Source organism: Protopterus annectens, chromosome 4.part1, assembly GCF_019279795.1.
Source record: "Protopterus annectens isolate FY-2018-M chromosome 4.part1, PAN1.0, whole genome shotgun sequence".
In the NCBI taxonomy this organism is placed as follows: Eukaryota; Metazoa; Chordata; order Ceratodontiformes; family Protopteridae; genus Protopterus; species Protopterus annectens.
The window spans coordinates 516707087-516726489 of record NC_056734.1 but is presented as its reverse complement, the minus strand read 5'-3'; the positions used below and the strand labels follow the sequence as shown (position 1 = coordinate 516726489).

General features: G+C 40.9%; 1 protein-coding gene across 1 annotated transcript in view; it reads left to right on the top strand.

Annotated features, from left to right (window-relative positions):
* The window catches only part of ANO7 (anoctamin 7), a 1683969-nt gene that overhangs the window by 310265 nt on the left and 1354301 nt on the right, over positions 1-19403 (top strand). Inside the window, exon 3 of the mRNA XM_044070329.1 lies at positions 18008-18095. Within this exon, the coding sequence (XP_043926264.1) occupies positions 18008-18095 (88 nt within the window). The remainder of the gene's footprint in view (positions 1-18007; positions 18096-19403) is intronic.

Here is a 19403-nt window from a genome sequence, read left to right as displayed (position 1 = left end):
TGCCACTTTGGCTGTGGGAATGATGAACATAGTGCAATTGCACAAGTCCTACTTCTGTGTGATGATAGATGTTCAAATTCCTCACTGCCTGAGTGATGGCACTGACCTACCCTCTCCCCAGATTGTGCATAGTTGAGGTGGGTTTCATCCTCTTTGATTAAGTTATTGTTGGAATTTGTTTTAATATGGTATTGTTAGTGGCTACAAATTGACTCTAGCTAGGTAATTCTGGCTTTAATTACTTTCTTGTCCTTCTTTGTGGAAGCAGAAGAGCCTGACACTCACTTCCTGTGACAGCTGAAGACTTCCGTCTTAGGATATGCACAGCCAGTCAGCTCTCACAGGAAAAGAGAGGGAGGAGAGTCTTGAGTTTTTGAAAGATGGCCAATACTGACTTTGGCAGATAACCTAAAATGCCACTGAGGCATGAATAATTTGACCATCACTGTTACAGGTAAGTAGGAGTTATGCAACTGTACTTAGCTGTTATGTTGCTATTTAATTATTTATTACCTTTTGGTGACAGGGTTGCCCCCTCCAGAGATGGTTATGTATAGCAATCAGATGCTACTCATTTTGACATTACTGAATACAACCTAAGCAAACAAGTTACACCTGTGTCCTGTAAGTATCCATCACATCATGCCATACCCCATGCTATATTTCAGGACACAAGACACTTGGAAGACCAGGACTGGTAGGTATTAGTTTATTGCATTTATTTTGCATACCAGTTATTCAGCACCTTATGTAACAGAACAAAATGCATGTCTTGTCAGGTTCATAGTCAACTCAGCTGTTACTACTAGCTTCAATATTGCAGAAAGTATTATTGGTACACTCCTTTTTGTTTATACAGACATAATTAATTTAACAATAACACTGATCGTCATGTAACAAAAGTAAAAAAAACTATAAACTATATTAACTAAGTCACTTAGAAATTTCTCCTGACAAGTCTTTCTCACTTTCACGCTTTTATATTTTCATGATTCTGTATGGAAAAGATCTCTTTCCCAAGGAAAGGAGAGAGTGTAATGCACACTGTGCTGAGGGGCCAAACACTGAATCATTTTTCTAGAGCAGTATTGTTGCTACTAGCTTGCCATATGTACAAGGCAAAATACCTAAATGGCCTGTTGGTCTTTAATTGGACTGGGAGTTACATACAGTACTTTACTGATACATTTCCAATGACAAGGTTGAGGACACCTTGCCTGTTAATCTCTTAATGCTGCAATTAAGCTGCAGAAAGAAAATATGTCAAGAGTATCTACTTATCTTACATTAACATTAGCTAGGTAAAGTCAAATCTGTGTTTGTGGGGATATTAAAAAAAGAGCCACTATGGATTGGCTACCTGCTGTCTGTCATTACATGTGGATAATTAGGACTTTCAGGCTATAGATTGGGATGCTAGGACAGTGTGGAGATTTTACTTTAAAACTGGGATGTCCTAGGAGAATTGCCATGTCTGAGAGCTCAGTTCTGAACTTCTCAGTATTTTTTTGAAATTACTTTCACAGAAAACATTTTCTTACCAAGCTAGTTATTGCCAAACATTTCTGTGTAAGTTAGAGATGTAATGATCTGACATTGGCTCTTCTGCCCATTCCTTAATAGATGGGTCTTTGGATCTGACATTGGATCCATCTTTGAATACTCAAGACTTTGGATCCCAAGCACAAGCTCCCCCCTTATCCATAACCCCTTGTAAAGTCCAACATTAACTCAGTTCTCATTTGCTGCTCATTTGAGACAGACATGGATCTCCTTGCTCAGGTCTAGGATTAAAAGCTAAAACAAGTTATCTGTATTACCTTTTTTACTATTTTACCATATACTTTGGTTCCTCCTCTCTTACTGATATAACCTTCCTCCCCTGTCATAGTGATAATATTTAGAACTTCATAAGGATTTCTATTCCTTCTTGCCTCACTACCATTTTTTTTCAAAAAAAGAAAAAAAGAGAGATTTTAACTATATATCCTGCACTAGTTTGCTAGGCTTTGTAGTATTACTGACTTTATTTGTTTTTTTCTTCCCTTTTTATGAGATTTCTCCATTATGGCTAATAAAACTTCTGGCTTTAAAAAAGTGCATGGTCTGTGACCACAAAATACCTAACCTGATTGTACACTTTAGGAGTGTGTGTACTGCCTTGAGGCTGCACACTTGGATGAACTGTGCGTCATATGTACAGCTGTTGGTACCTGGGCAGTAGTAGAGAGGAAAAACAAACTAATTCTCAAGGAACTTCACCAGTGTCTGCATGAGAATAGCCCAAGTCTCAGAATACTGATACTGGGAATTCCCTTTCTTCTAAGGAGTCTGTGTACCAATCAAAAGTGGACAAAGTCACCAAGGAGAAGACTCAGCTCCAACTCCTAATTCTACAAAGTCTTCAGAACTGATGCCTTTCTGCAAGCCAATTCTGATTGGATCCAAGACTCCCCCTCTCCCAGAGCCATAGTTTTCCTAGAGCCAGTTTCTCCTTGGCTCTGATCATCTTTTCTTCAAGACAGGGTTAGCCATTGCTCATCCAGACCTCCTTCCACCACTTTCTCCCTGTGGTTAGTTCAGTGAGCCAGGAGCCTTTCTGAAGCAAATGTTGGACCACATAATGAGGAAATTTCTCAGGACCCAGATTCATTTGGGGCTTCTCCTGGTCCCAGAAATTGCTAGACTCAGGAGTTACGCTTCTTCTCCTCATTCTGTAGCAGCTCCTACCTGATTCATTTGTCAGATTTGGGAGTTATGGATCCAAGCACTTCCCAGAGCTTGTCAGCCCCAGACCTGCAGATCTGGTTATCTTTTAGTCTGGTGCCATTTCTGACCCATATGGCTCTGATACTGGCAGAACCAGAAGGATCCCAGATCTGAAGCTTCAGTGATGGATCCAGGGGAACAGGTTCAACTCTGAGTATTTCAGAGCTGCCCCTTCCTGTTGGAGCTTTGGCACTGGATAGCTCAATGCTAACATCAGGTTCAGATCTGAACCAAGTGGAGTTCAGGGATTTGCATGGTGAGGTGGCTTATGCTCCCACCATTCAAATCTTGAGATCTTCTTTGGCTTTAGCATTTGAGGCTGTTGAGAGAGCACTCTCCTGAATGGAGATACTGACTACTCTTTCTAGCCTGGCTCCACCTATCCTTCAAAGAAAGCCCCTAGGTCCTGATCCTTCTCATCCGGTGCACATGGGATGGCCAAACCCATTGAGTCTTGAGTCAGTCCATAGTCGGTTTTGCAATTCTCTTCTACGTCTTCTCCAGAACATCCTGCAAGGGAGACTCCCCAAACACATATGTGTAAGAGAAGGCATTTAGAGTCTCCCCAGGACCACCCCCCCTTTGCAGACGTTTCATTTAGAGAAATTCTTGAACTCCTGAGACAGAAAGGAGGTTGTTCCTCTGAGACCCCCTTCCTAAAAGGAGTCACTGTTCTCAAGGTCTTCAGGACCAGCTCAGCTACATATTGGGTGGTTCCCCATGGATGAGATGGTCCATCTTATCTCTACTCAGGCATGGAATGAGGTGGATGTGACTGAACTAATTCCCTGTAAGCCAAATAAGTACTTGGTCTTCCTGAAAGTTTGACAACATTGGAGCAAGGGGCCTGCCATAGATTCCATAGCAGTGGCGGTGGCCACCAAGAAAGAGCTAGCATAGGAAAGCTCTTCTATCCATCCCCCTATTAGGGAGTCAACGGCACCCAACAGGTCCAGGGAACAAACTTACACTTCCGCTACCTTCACTGTGAGGACACTGAACTGCTTGGCACACATCACAAGATTTCAGAGGCATTTGACCAAGAAAATCTCCATGTTTCTGTCTGGGTCTGTATCTGTAGAAGATGAGAAAACCTTGGAACTCAGCCACTCTACAGTCACTGTCCAGCATCTCATTGCATCTTATTTCTAATGCTACTGAAGGTGCTTCAAGAGCCACAGTTACAGGCATTACCATTAGGAGACATGCATGGGTGTGCTTGTTGGACTTTGCAGAGCACTTAAAGATATCCTTTATTCATGCCTCAACACCCTTTGGGCCTAAAGTGACAGAAACAGTAAGCAGAAGTGAACAAGGTGGAAAGTCCCTTTTTGCTGTTGGAATACAGTTCTGTACCCCCCTGAAGGTCTTTTAGAAAGGGGGTAAGAAGTTATGGTTTGGAAAATCTGAAGGGCTCTTTCCTGACACTATTGGAGACAGATTCCACCCACCCCCCAGGCAGAGAGTGGAGTTCTAATAATGGACGTTTCCCATGAGGCAGAAGTAGAGCACAAAACCAAGGCTTCAGAGGCCCCTTCCCTGACAAGCCTTATCAGCACTCCAGAAGGGTTGCCTGACTACCTTTCTCTGGAGGCCATTGGAGGTGGGAGCTATCCCTCCACCCCAAAGCTGGGATGTCTATCATGAACAACAGATGAGTTCAGAGGGCAATAACCAGAGGCTATTATATATCCTCTTTGTCCCTTCACCCAAACTCAAAAAAGTTACCAAACATTCCACCCTCTCAAACACACAGCAGTACTCAGTGAGGTCCAAAAGCTGCTAAACAAACAAGTCATCCAAGGTGTCCCACCAGACCAGCTAGGATATGGAACTTACTCAAGATTCTTTTTATTGACAAAAAGACCAGGGACCTCAGGCCAATTTTGGACCTCAGCCACCTCAACCAACATGTCAAATAATCAAAGTTCCAGATAGTCACAGTTCAATCAGTTCTCCCTTTACTGAGAATGAACAATTGGATGTGCTTCACAAACCTTCAGGATGCATTCTACCATATCAAGATGGGCAAGCAATCTAGAAGGTTTCTCTACTTCAAGCTGGGAACCAGTCATTTGCAATTCAGAGCCCTGCCCTTTGGCCTCGCTACATCCCCTTGGGTGTTCAACAAATACATAGCAGTGGTATCAGCATATATCAGGCTGCAAGGGTTCTGACTGTTCCCATGTCTGGAAGACAGGATCATATCTGCCCCTACCAGAAATCTAATTATCCAAGCAAGGGACTCCTTGTACCAAAATGTGTTCAATGTTGGGCATCACAGTCACTGCAGACAGGTCCAAATTCCATCCTGTACAAGTAATATAGTTCATAGGAGTCCACTTGGACACAATTTGTCTGACAGCAAAACTTCCACAGAGCAGGTTATCCACACTTCACAATCATACTAAAGCAGTTCTTTCAGCTCAGCAATCAACAGTGAGAATGGTCCTTCATTTACTGGGATCAAGGGCAGCATCCATCACTTTTGTCTCTTTCACCAGATACCACATCAGAGTACTACAGTGGGCCCTGATAGTGTAGTGGTCCATCAAGCGCCGCGACTATATCATATTATTGTATGATGTAAATAGCGAATGCTCTCTGTAATTCTGTTTATAAATGAAAGTACTTTTGGAGCTTTTCTCCCCGGGCCTCCACAGAAAATGGACTCAATATCCAGTTGGACCAGCCCGGTTAACAAATGTAAAATAAAATAAAATAAAAAATAAAAAATATTTCATTGTACTGATAATATCAAAACAACAAAATATCGAACAAACGGAACAGCAAATTTTTTTCCCAGGGAAAAAATTCACTACGCCGTAAAAAAAAAAAAATAAACTTAAACACAAATTTAAGTGGGGGGGCTTCGCCCCCACATCCCCCATGTGGGGGGCTGTTCCCCCCCACACCCCCTACTTAAATATACCAACTCTAAGATTGCACCATAGTGGAGGAAATGGCAAAGTCCCGAAGACAGCCCACCAAATTTTTGCCCTGGGAAAAAAATTGATGTTCTGTGACTTCACTATTTTGCTATTTCGACAGTATTGGATCGACTAAATAGCATTTGCTATTTAGTCCATTCGATACTGTCATATAGACCCTCAAGTGCCAACTAATGTTTTTCTGAGAACATCTGATGAACATTTTCAGAACTCATATTCCCTGGTGGCTTGAATCCCCTAGGGTATTGCAGGGCCATCCATTTGTTTTCCCCAACCCAAAGCCACTATGACCATGGAGACTTACCTGTTAGGTTAGGGGGTCACTACAGAGGAAGGACAGTCCAAGACATGTGGTCACCCTCTAAGGCCAATCTCCATAACAGCATTCAAGAGATGAGGGCAGTTCTCCTAGTACTGCAGGGCTTTCAGGACTCCCTCCCTCAGGGACTAATATCTATCCAAATCGACAACATGTTAGTAGTCTGGTACATCAACAAGCAAGGGAGAACTCATTATTATCTGTTATGTCAAGAAGCCATGATAGTTTAGCAATGGGCAGTCTCTTCCAATCACTTATTTCTAGCAATGTACATAGTTTGAACAGAAATATCCCCCTGCCTCGTGAGTGGTCCCTCATCCAAAAAGAGGCTGAGCAGATTTTTCCACTGCTGGGGCCAACCATGATGCAATCTTTTTGCTTCTTCCCAAAACACTGAATGCAGCAGTTTCTTTAACCTAATCTCCCTGGAGAGGTGTCCCCCCAGGATGCTCTGATCCACACTTGGCTCCCCAATCTCTTTTACACGTTTCCCCTGACCCCCCTTATCCCAAAATTTCTTCAGAAAACATTAGAGAGGAAAGTTATGGTGATCCTTATTGCTCCCTTTTGGCCTTGACAAGTTTGATTCCTCTTTCTCTGGCTTTATCTGAAACACCCTGTGTGGGCACTGAATTCCACCATCTCATTTCTCACCCATCCAGCCTGCATTTTCCCAGTACTTGAGCTCTCAAGTTAGCAGCTTGGTTTCGCCACTTGAAGTAATAATTAGTCAGTCCAGGCTTTCTTCCCAGTTATCCATATTCATACTTTTTCCAGTTGTCAGCTATTTCCAGTTTTCCCATTGGAGAAAATCAGTCCCCCATTTCATCTCTCAAATTATCTAATCCCTTTTTGAGGGGTGCCTTTTTTCTCAGGCCTCCTCTTAGTGGTTCTATTCCTCCTTCGGATATTACTATTCTACTTCAAGCACTGACTCAGCCACCTTTTCAGCCTGCAGACAATGTGGATCTCCAGTTCCTAACATAAAACTGTTAATTTGTAGTGGCATATTTTAATGAAGAGGTTATAAGAACTCCAAGCCCTTTCTTGCAAACCTCCGTACATTATTTTTCTTAAGGACAGAGTTTCCATTCAAACAAATCCCTCTTTTTTACCAAAAGCAGCTACTGAAACAAATTTAAATCAAAGTATTAATTTGCCAGTTTTCTTTTCAAATTCCTCCAACAAAGGAGAATGAATGCTACATTTGTTGGATGTTAATTGGCAGCTTTGATTTTACATCCATGACACAAAACCTTTCAGAAAATCTAATCAACTTTTTGTGTCCTTCTCAGCAAATAAACTGGATCATAGTTTCTAAAATCACCTTTTGGAGGTGGTTGTCTGCTTACCTCTTGTACAAGTAAAGGGCTTACCTTACCTAAACCCATCAAACCTCACTCTACTACATCTGTTGCAGCCTCTACTGCCTTCTTTTCCAGGGCATATATTGATGACATTTGTGCTGCTGCCACTTGGTCTAACATTCAGACATTCATATCCCTTTTTAAGTTTGACTTAACTCTACAGAGATAAGGTACCTTTTGGTTCAGCTGTCATCTTGAATATCCTTCCATGAATCCACCCAAGGCTTATATTAGCTGAGGATGCTGTCCCATCCATTGAGGAAGTAAAGGAAGAGACAACATCAGATATAAAAGTATAATAATAGATCTGTGTTGTCTGCTTCCGTCCTTCCTCAACCCCCCCCCCCCCCGCCCACACACACATACACACAGATGCACACACACTTTCCCGCTGCCTATTATGGAACTCATTTTAAATGCCCTTCAAGTGCACTTTTTAGCTCCAGATCAGTTTCTGAGCATTCCTAATCTATTGGATAATCCTTTATATCACTGTTATACTTATTACCTGTATGTGGTTGCCTGTTTTTTGGGGCAAACTCAGTCAGAGGCAATGTTGAGCTTTGTAAGGGGTTGCAGTTAAGGGGAGGACTCTGACCTTGGGATCCAAAGTCTTGAATAGCTGAAAATGGATCCAAGGTCAGATGTGAAGACACATCCACTGGGGGGGGATTAAAGTAGACAACACAGATCTATTGTTATGGTAAGTACATAACTTTAGATGTTATGTTGTCCTATCTTGCCTTCATTCTTACAATGATGGGTTCAGAGCCGATCCTCGGCTCCAACTCGGCCAAATACTTAGCTGAAAGTCTCAAACCTGGCTCATGGCAAGAAGGTATCCCACAACGCAGTGGTGTAATTCCCCAGATCTCATTTGCCGCTTTACGAGGTTGGATGCACTAATCTTGGCCGTGGCTAAGTTGTGATATAGTTTTCTATTTACCTTTGTCAAAACTTGCTTTTTTTGCATATATTTAGCTTTATTCTTACTAGTTTTAACTTATTGTGTCTCTTTGCTGCTTCTTGTTAAATAGTGATATTTTTTCCCCTTTAGCATGGCTTTTGCCATCGCTTTCTAGGCCCCTTTGGTATCCTGTGTAGTGGTTGTTGTTCATTGTTAGTGTCTTTATAGCTCGCTTAAGTTAGAGAGCTATACACTCGTTTAAGTTAGAGGGCTTGTACTGTTTTATTGTTTTGTGTAGAAATTAGAACCATTTTAGTTAGAGGTTCTAATTTTCTTTCCCTGGTTGTTACTCCTTGTGTTGTACTGTAGTAACCTTTAGTTTAGTTTTAGTATATTAGTCTTAGCTAATAAATATTTGCTGTTGTGTTTTTGCTGTTGCCTTTAAGGTCTTATTTGGAAAATATCTAAAGACCAAAAAGAGAGCGAACATAAGCCTTCAGGCTTTAAAAAATGTCAAAAGTGCTCGCAAAAAATGTCCATCACAGATGGACATGTTGTTTGTGTTTATTGCCCTGGTGCCATTCACCTCCAAGAAGACTGCACCTTCTGTCATTCATTTAGTGCTAGAGTTCTTCAGGAAAGAAAAAACAAGTTGATTCTAAAAGGACTCTTAAAGCCTTCTTTTGAGGAAGTCATTCATAGTGCTTCCTCCTCTTCTTCATCTCCTTCTTCAAAAAAAGGATAAATCTCATAAATGACAATCTCCACCTACATCGGCTTAGTCGGAGCCGCCAGTCAAACTCCCAAAAATTTCAAAGGCCACTACTTCCTCGGCTCCACAGTCCTCTGAGCCATCGGAAGTCCTTCTGGTTGATAGGCCTGGTACTTCATCTCCAAGGCCTTCGGAGCCGTAAGATACCTCCATTCGGAGCCGCTCCGTTGAGATTTCGCTGGTTTCTCCGACCTTGAGATCTCTAATCCTCCATAGGTCTCAATCTCCTTCCCTATCTTCCAGGTCTATAAGAAGCTTATCAGATGATGACGTGGAACGGGTGGTGCGTAGACTTCTCAAGTTGCCGGTGCTGACCAAATTATTCTCGGTTCCCACCCATTTGGTTTTGGAGCCTTCTGTGCCCACTGTTGTTCCTTCTCTGAGTCAAACTGGTCCTTCAGAGCTGGAGTGCTCGGTATCACTTACTGTGGACCTGTCGATTCCTGGATCCCCTTCGGTGTTCACGGAGCCAAAATCTGCTACGACTCTGTTGGCGCCGTCTGGTGAGTTTGGGAGCCAAGGTCGGCCCCAGGGGGATTCTTAGCCCAGATCCTCTTTGGTGCTGAACCTACCCCTCAGAGCATCGGCTCAGGTTAGCTCAGTTCCCACTTCAGCCTTGGGTCCAATCTCGTTGGCTCCGTTGCCTTCCTCTGTCTCCTCGGAGCCGAGGGAGTCTTCAGAGCTGGTGGGATCCACCTTTGAGCTTATGAGGAGCATGTTGCCTACCCATTCAGCACCACAGAAGGATACCAGTACTCATCACCCCAAGGCACCGGCTACTGTCTCAGCACCACCCATTCCTCAAGACATCAGAGACCCAGAGCCTCAGGATCCCCCATTGCGTGAACCCCTCTCATCCGAGGCCTCCCCAGAATATCCTTCTGAGGAGCCACCTCAGAAGAGAACCTGCAAGAGGAAGCATGTTGACTCCCCAGATGACTCTGTCACATCAGCCACTGACCTCGATGAGTCGGAAGGGTCCCCATGGTCATCCTCTGAAAATATCTCATTTGCAGATATTCTAGAGATCCTCAAGCAAAGAGGTGGCTGGCAGACCACCACCCCTTATGATGAGGAGTCAGTGTACCTGAAGGCTTTTGGGTCTCAACCTTCAGCCTCCTGGGTGTCTCTGCTTTTCAACGAACTAATGGACCTGGTTAGTCGAAAGACGTGGGAGTCACCCGACACTATGGAACCAGTCCCTCGGAGGCCAGACACATTTTTTTTCAGCTTCTTTGGGCAGACAAATTTCTAATAAAGGGAGTACCCATAGATGCTATGGTGGTGGCAGCAGCCACCAAGAAGGAACTTGCAGAGACTTCCTCATTTGTTCATCCTCTGAATAAAGATTCTCGAATGATGGACAGATACGGTAAGCGTATCTTTTCTTCAGTGACTTTCTCACTGCGATCACTGAACTACTTATCCTATTTTACTAGGCTACAAAGAGATCTCCTGAAAGAGCTAGGAGATACTCTACAAGGTTCATTAGCTGCGGGGGTGAATGAGAAGGTCTCCTCCCAGCTGTCCACCTTTAATTCCATTGTCAAGTCCTCCATGAGGCTCATATCATATGCAGCAGATGGAGTGAGCAGGGCAACGGGTTCCGGAGTTTCCCTTAGAAGACACTCCTGGATGCGCTTGTGCAATTTTGCAGAGCCCTTTAAGTCTGCCTTTACTAACCCCCCCTTTGATGGTTCCTCACCCTTTGGACCCAAAGTTAAAGACACTCTAACCTGGTGCGAGCAGGAAGGGAAAACTCTCTCTGCCATTGGAGTATGTATTTCTGTACTTTCAAGACCTTATCCTAAAGGTCAGAAGTGTGGAAAGATGTTGTTCAAAAGATCCCAGAGATTTTTCCAAGACACACGGGGTAATACCTTCCCAGGGGCAGAGGGGGAGGTAATAACGGTAGATGCTGTCCCAGCAGCAGACGGGGTCTGCAATACCAGGGTGACCATGATTACTTTCACGGACGCCCTTATCAGCACTCCTGAAAGGAGGCCCAACTGCTCTACTCTGGAGGCAGTCAGGGGACATTTATCAATGTACCCAGAAGCCTGGTGAAATATCACAAATGACAAATGGGTACTAAACATAATATCCAGAGGATACTCCATCGCTTTTTCCAAACCTGTCCCACAGACAAAATCATTCCCATATGTTCTACCCAATCTAAGGGAACAAGCAACTATAGAGATTCAAAAGTTGCTCCACAAAAGAGTCATCCAAGAAGTCCCCGCAGACCAAATAGGATTCGGAACTTACTCAAGATTCTTTTTGGTGGCAAAAAGAACAGGGGACTGGAGGCCCATATTAGACCTAAGCAAGTTAAACGAATTTGTCAAGAAGTCAAATTTCCGAATGGTGACACTGCAGTCTATACTTCCCTTTTTAGGGAAAAACAATTGGATGTGCTCAATAGACCTTCAAGATGCTTACTACCACATAAAAATGGACAGGACATCAAGAAGGTACTTACGCTTATGGCTGGGAGCCAGCCATTACCAGTTCAGAGCTCTGCCCTTTGGTCTCATTACAGCCCCCAGAGTGTTCACCAAATGTATGGCAGTAGTCACGGTTCACTTGAGACATCTAGGATTCCATGTGTTTCCCTAAGTAGATGACTGGCTCCTATCTGCCACCACCAAGCATCTACTTCTACAAGCCAGGAACCTATCTTTGGACATATGCAATCAACTGGGCATTACAGAAAATTTTCAAATATCTGCGTTGTTGCCTTGTCAGCATATTCCATTCATAGGCGCAGATCTAAACACTTCATCTATGGTAGCACGTCTTCCAACAGAAAGAGTTATAGCACTCAGACAGCAGATACTTCACCTCCTTCCCAAGAACAAAGTGAAAGCAAAGATAATTCTCCGGTTATTAGGACCAATGGCCTCCACAATTACACTGGTTCCTCTTGCCAGAATGCACATGAGGATTCTTCAATGGCTATTATTCTCCCGTTGGTCACTTTAAGAGCTTCCAGTGGCTCATCTGATCAGAATAACGGAATCTTGCAAGAACGACTTGAGATGGTGGATGCACTCCACTCATGTGACAATAGGCAGACCCCTTTTTCCACTTTAACCAGTAGCTACAGTGACCACAGACGCTTCCCAGGTAGGGTGAGGGGGGACATTATCTGGGAAGAACAGTCCAAGGTACATGGCAGGAACATGAGGCTCACTTGCATATAAATGTTCTAGAGATGAGAGCAGTGCTTCTTGTGTTGCAAGCACTTCAAGACTCTCTCCCTCTAGGGACTATTGCGATCCAGTCAGACAATATGTCTGTGGTTTGGTACATAAACAAGCAGGGAGGGAACCAGACCTTACCCCCTTTGTCGAGAAGCCCTAAGAGTATGGCATTGGGCAGTTTCTTCCCAGCGCTTTCTAATCGCAATACACATTCTAGGGAAGTCCAACGTGATAGCGGATAAGTGGAGCAGAGCAATCCTAATGCCTCACGAGTAGTCTCTCAATCACAATGTAGTGGAAATGATTTTCCAAACATGGGGACAGCCTTGCTGTGATCTCTTTGCCACTCCCATGAATGCCAAGTGCAGCAACCACTTTACACTAATTCCACCTCTGGGGGAGACACCAAGAGACACACTTGCTCACGATTGGCCCTCGGGACTTCTGTATACCTTTCCACCATTTCCTCTCGTACCTAAAGTAATTCAGAAAACACAAACTTGGGAAGCAGGATAATTCACATTGCCCCTTACTGGCCTCGCCAAGTTTGGTTCCCCTCCTTTAACCTCACCTTCAGGAGAAGCCTTGGATTCTGGACCCAGTGCCAGATCTGCTGCCTCATATGTCAGGGGAGCTTCATCCTTCTCTTCACACCTTAAAACTGACAGCTTGGCTGCTCCACTTCCCAGTTTAGGCCAGGCTTCACAATTTCACTCTTACGGTTAGACATATCTTAATGTCCTCCCATAAATCTTCCACTAGAAATCTGTATTCTAGTAAATGGAAGAGGCTTTCCCTTTGAGCTCAAGATAAGAACATTGATCCTTTCTCTGCACCTATTCATTCTATTTTGGAATTTTTGTCGGAACTGTTTCAACAAGGCTCAGCTGCAGCAACCATCAAAGTTCAACTTGCTGCAATTTCAAATTTTCATATTGGTGATACTACTTCCAACTTAATGTCACACAGGTTGTGTAGAGCTTTCTTAAAAGGTGCTTCCTTATTAAGACCTCTCTTCAAGGAACCCCTTCCTCCTTGGGATCTAAATTTTGTTTTGTCTCATCTCACGTTACCTCACTTCGGGCCCTCCTCATCTTCAGACCTTAGGTTCCTTTCATGGAAGACCTTGTGTCTAGTGGCTATAACTTCTGTTGGAAGGGTGTCAGAATTGCAAGCTCTTTTTATTAAACCACCATATTTGATTTTTAATAAGGATAGGGCATCCTTACGTACAAACTCATCCCTTCTACTTAAAGTCTCTTCTCCAAACAACATAAACCAATCCATAGAACTTCCAGTATTCTTTCCTAACCATAGCAACAAGGCAGAGTACAAATTACATCAACTGGATGTGCACAGAGAACTCAGATTCTGTTTGCATAGAACCAAAGACTTCAGAAAATCTGACCAATTATTTCTATCCTTCTCTGATGCAAAAAGGGTTCTTCACTCTCAAAAACTACTCTTAATGGCTTTCAAATTGTATTACATTCATCTATAACTCAAATCACAAAGATTTACCTTTCAAAGTGAAGGCTCATTCCACTAGAGCAATGGCTACGTCATGTGCCTTTCAAGCCAGAATTCCCATAGATAATATTTGTGCAGCAGCTACTTGGACTACTCCACATACTTTTATCACTCATTACAAAGTGGATTTGGCCTCTAGGGACAGGGCATCCTTTGGTTCCAAGGTACCCTGGAAAAAGGTGCTAGGGACACTGTCCCATCATTGTAAGAATGAAGGCGAGATAAGACAACATAACATAAAGAAGTTATTTACTCACCATAATGTTCCATATTTGTTGTCCATCTTGCCGTTCATTCTTACAAACCCTCCCTCCTTCCTCCTGCCAAAGACTCCTTGTGGACCTGATAGATTTCCATTACCTTCAGGACTTCTTTGTCTCAGCTTGTTTCTCCTTCCAGTACATTTAGTATAGACTTAGAAAAATTTTTATATGTATATGTTTGTAGATATGTATATAGTGTACATTTTGTTCAGTATTAGCAGCAAACAGGATCTGGGGAACTACACCACTGCATTGTGAGATACCTTCTTGCCATGAGCCAGGTTTGAGCTAAGTATTTGGCCGAGTCAGAGCCGAGGATCGGCTCCGAACCCATCATTGTAAGAATGAACGGCGAGATGGACAACAAACATGGAATGTTATGGTGAGTACATAACTTCTTTTTTTGCTATTTGAAAATGAGTAAATGTTTTCCATCTAAGTTAAGGAGTGTCTGCCTTTTGATATTGTATTTTCAAGCTGTACAGTTGCATTTCTCATTCTCTGGTGTCTCGAATCCCATTTCTTGCTTAATCATCTGTGCGAGTAGTAGTGTTTCTGTGTCGCCAAGCTACTAGTAAAATTTGAAATACCCCAGAATAGTATGGTGGCCATATTTACCTGATTTTCTTTTTTAGCATGGCTTTGTTCCTTCATATAATGAATGCTATGTCCACACAGTATAACATTATATTACTTTTCCTTTGTTATCATCTCTCCATTGACTTTGAATGACACCACCATGAATTAATGCTTTTTGATGGCTTCTGGAGACAGTGATGGATTTTTTCAGTGACTGCATTTGAATATTAGTTTTTGCATGCTTCTTCTAAACAGATATTTATGATTGTTTCTTCTTTCAGCCAACAACAATGGCCAAATAAATTAGTCAGAGCTTTGAAAGCTTTAAATATTTTGTTTGGGATACCCCTCCCTCACACTCTCAATTCCTTCTTTTCTTTTGTTTATGTTTATGCTGCACACTCATTTAAGAATAACAGCTAACGGTGACAGTGCTTACTAATGCAGACAAGATGATATAATTCGCTGTGATAAATTACAAAAGGGGAACTTTGAGGAAAGGTAATGTGGCATGCAGACATCAAAGGCAAGGAGACCTATACATTAAACTACTGTGCCGTACTGCTGTATACTGATGTGTCACTGTGATATAGCACTGGGGCTTTTCTGCCAGACCTATACTGAAACAGGGTTCTAATGCTCAGCTGGACTTTCCAGTTTGACAAATGCAAACAAAGTACAAACTGTTAAAAATCATTATTTCTTTTTATGTGGCTTTTTAAGGGTCAGATTAAAGGAAATGAAAAGGACGTTATGATGAGAATAAATAAATAATAGCCTCATGTAGTTGTCCTTTATGTGAATTGTTTGGGGGTCACACTACAAGAAAGTGAACTGGTAAGAACCAAGATTCATATCCAGATACTCTGCTTTTAGCCAACACACAAGAAAGCATAGCGTATGGCATGGTAAGTCTATTTAAATGACATAAATAATTTTCAAATGACCCAGGCTGTCTTCACAACCACCTAGAATAAATTCTTTATCACATCTCCGACTTTCCCATTCTGTCTAGCTGTTTCAGTATGTGCATCAGTATTTCGGCCTTGTTACTGCTGCACTGGATAAAGTAGGCTATGGTCCTTGTAGCAAGTAGTAACTCAAGGAACTAGAAACCCACTCTTATAAAATATGGTAAAGGGTGTCTGACAGCATTAGATTTGTTAATATTCTAAGTAAATGCAGGTGGTAGCAATCTAAGCACTTTTTTAATCATTAAATACACAGAAGCAATACATATTAATGAAAAACATCGCAGCTTTTGCAATTGCGATATTTAGAATGCTTTATTTCACTTAGGATATGCTTATTCAGAAGGAATGTAATTCCTGGAAGTAACTGTCAGCTTGATACCTTCAGATTGCTTACGGAAAGCCTTTATGAACTTTAGATGTGGAACGAAATTACTGTCTCCCAAACTTTAGTCCTAAAATGCAAAAATAAAAAAAAAATCTACTAAAAGTATTGGTGTAGTATACATATATTTTAAAAACAGTATGAGCAACGAATGTTATCTTTTTTCCTCTGACAAAAAAAGAAAAGCAATTGTACCATTTGTGCACTAAAGGAAACCTCAACAATAACAATGGTCTGACAACAGGAAGGGCTTGACCCTCCTGGCTACAGGAAAACCTATGCAGACAGGATAAGTCATTAATTCTTATCTTTGAACTATCTCCAGTATTCAGAAAAGAAAACATAGTAAGCGGCCCCCTTGCACTTGCTTCATTTTATGTCCTTTTCTTACTTCTTTGTGCCTTTTGTTGAGTCTTATTATACTGGCATTCAATGAGAATATGATAATTCCATAGACTATCAACAAGGCAGAAATTGAAGAAAAAATATCTTAAGTGACTCCTTATGTTTTTTTATTGTCTTGTATCTTGTAATTTCATTTTGTCCCATAGGAATAGTCTGCTTTATCTTTGAACTCTCTAATTTGTCTTCCCATTTCCTTTAGCATTACCTTAAATATCGAAGTTAGGATATGTCCAGAGCTAATGCAAAGTACTGGATTTCATTTTATTGCCGAAATAAAAGCTTATCCTTGTAGAGTTTGAGTTTATTCTGCTGACAAAACTTGCAAAATATTTTTTGTCTTAAAATCTCAGGCTTTTGCCATTTTTGTTTTTGATTTTTTTTTTCTATTTTTTTGGAAGTCATAACTGCCCAGATAGGGACTGTCCCGCATAAAAAGGGACATGTAAAGCTTGCCAGACATTTTACACTGCATTGAAAAAGGAAACATAAATAATACAAATATCTATATCGTATATCACTCATAGTTGATAGTTGCAAAGATCATTGCCTGGCAGAGACTACTGCATGCCAGAACTGGCTGTCTTAATGTTAATTATCTAGCGGATGTATCTAACTTATTATCTAGTAGATGTATCTAACTCATTATCTAGCGGATGTATCTAACTCATTATCTAGCGGATGTATCTAACTCATTATCTAGCGGATGTATCTAACTCATTATCTAGCAGATGTATCTAACTCATTATCTAGTAGATGTATCTAACTCATTATCTAGCGGATGTATCTAACTCATTATCTAGCGGATGTATCTAACTCATTATCTAGCGGATGTATCTAACTCATTATCTAGCAGATGTATCTAACTCATTATCTAGTAGATGTATCTAACTCATTATCTAGCGGATGTATCTAACTCATTATCTAGCGGATGTATCTAACTCATTATCTAGCGGATGTATCTAACTCATTATCTAGCGGATGTATCTAACTCATTATCTAGCAGATGTATCTAACTCATTATCTAGTAGATGTATCTAACTCATTATCTAGTAGATGTATCTAACTCATTAGCAGATGTATCTAACTCATTATCTAGTAGATGTATCTAACTCATTATCTAGCAGATGTATCTAACTCATTATCTAGCAGATGTATCTAACTCATTATCTAGTAGATGTATCTAACTCATTATCTAGCGGATGTATCTAACTCATTATCTAGCGGATGTATCTAACTCATTATCTAGCGGATGTATCTAACTCATTATCTAGCAGATGTATCTAACTCATTATCTAGTAGATGTATCTAACTCATTATCTAGTAGATGTATCTAACTCATTAGCAGATGTATCTAACTCATTATCTAGCAGATGTATCTAACTCATTATCTAGCAGATGTATCTAACTCATTATCTAGCAGATGTATCTAACTCATTATCTAGTAGATGTATCTAACTCATTATCTAGCAGATGTATCTAACTCATTATCTAGTAGATGTATCTAACTCATTATCTAGTAGATGTATCTAACTTGAGTTTTCTGATTTTTAAACTGATATTATCTCTTTGATTTCTTTTTCTAGCTTAAGTCTCCAGATAACCCAGTGGTAGCTAACACTCATAACCAAGATGCAGATTTCAACTTTTTTAATGATGGCGAGACTAAAATAGGTAAGAAATGAGTGAAATAAAGGAAGACTGGTTATAGGTCAGAGAAATGTGTTACAGATACAGCCTGTGGCAGGGGTGTCTGAAAGTCATGCATGCCAAATTGAGGGAATATTACCTGTTTGACCGAGTTGCAGTAGTGACATGCAAAAGCCATGCTGTGTTCCTGAATTTAAAATATGTCCTGTCAAAAGTGTCTGGGTAACAAATAGTTTGTATTTCATTTATTAAAACATGCTTAACCAGGACAGGTAAAGTGGACCAAGTGATTCAGCCCAGGCAGATGGATTACTGCTGTCATTCATACCATCACATATTTAATTATAGCCCTTGGGTCACAATGCTTTATTTACAAAAAATAACGGCAACATCAGAGAAGTAAGCTAAACTGTTACTGGTCATAATCCGAATTTGATGTGAAGTGTATACACAGGGAAAAGTATATGAAACAGCTGCTGCCTAGCATAAGTAAGTAGTATCAATCAGGACATGTGATTAAGAACAGGAGCATGGCAAAGCCAAGTGGCAACAGATGAGGGTTATTTATCTATCTGTTTACTGGGGTAGTGCACTGATCCATAGCCTGAAAGCATACATATATACAACAGTTACTATATAAATGCAGTATTCATTTGATTCTCTTTTAATAGCAGCATTCTTATTATTCTTTACAGCGGCAGTACTAAAACCATATTTCCTAGTCTATGGGAATTATTTCATGTACTGCCTGCAAAGTATAATGTGGTTCTTTTACTTACTGTTTTTGGTTTCATTTTTTTATTTATTTATTGTATTTGCATGATACAGTGAATGGCTTGTAAGGGTCACTTTTTTTATATATTTTATTTTTTTTTTAGTTTTAGTTTTTGCACTATACATTGAAATGTCTGTAAGGGCTTATCTCTGTGGTTTAACAAAGTCAAAAAAGTTGTTTGTTATTTTATATACTACTTTCTGTTTTTTTTTGTACAATACAATGATCAATATTTAAGTGGTTATTTTCTTACAGTATATCTATAAGGCTGATAAGAAGACTCAGTGCTTCATTTTAGCTGAATTCATCTGAGTTGTGTTCACTGCAGTCTTGTAAAAGCCTTACTTGGTCCATTTATATTTTATTCACTACAAAAGATGTGAAAAGCAGGGCTTTAATAAATCTTGAAAACTGTTCTCCCTGAAGAATTCATACATTCTCTTCCGCACCATCCTGCTAGATGTCAATGTTTTTAGCTCTGCATATTCATTCATGAAGGTGTAAGGGGGTTTTCTCCCTTTTCAAGTTTTCATATGTTGTCACTGGACAAAGCTAAT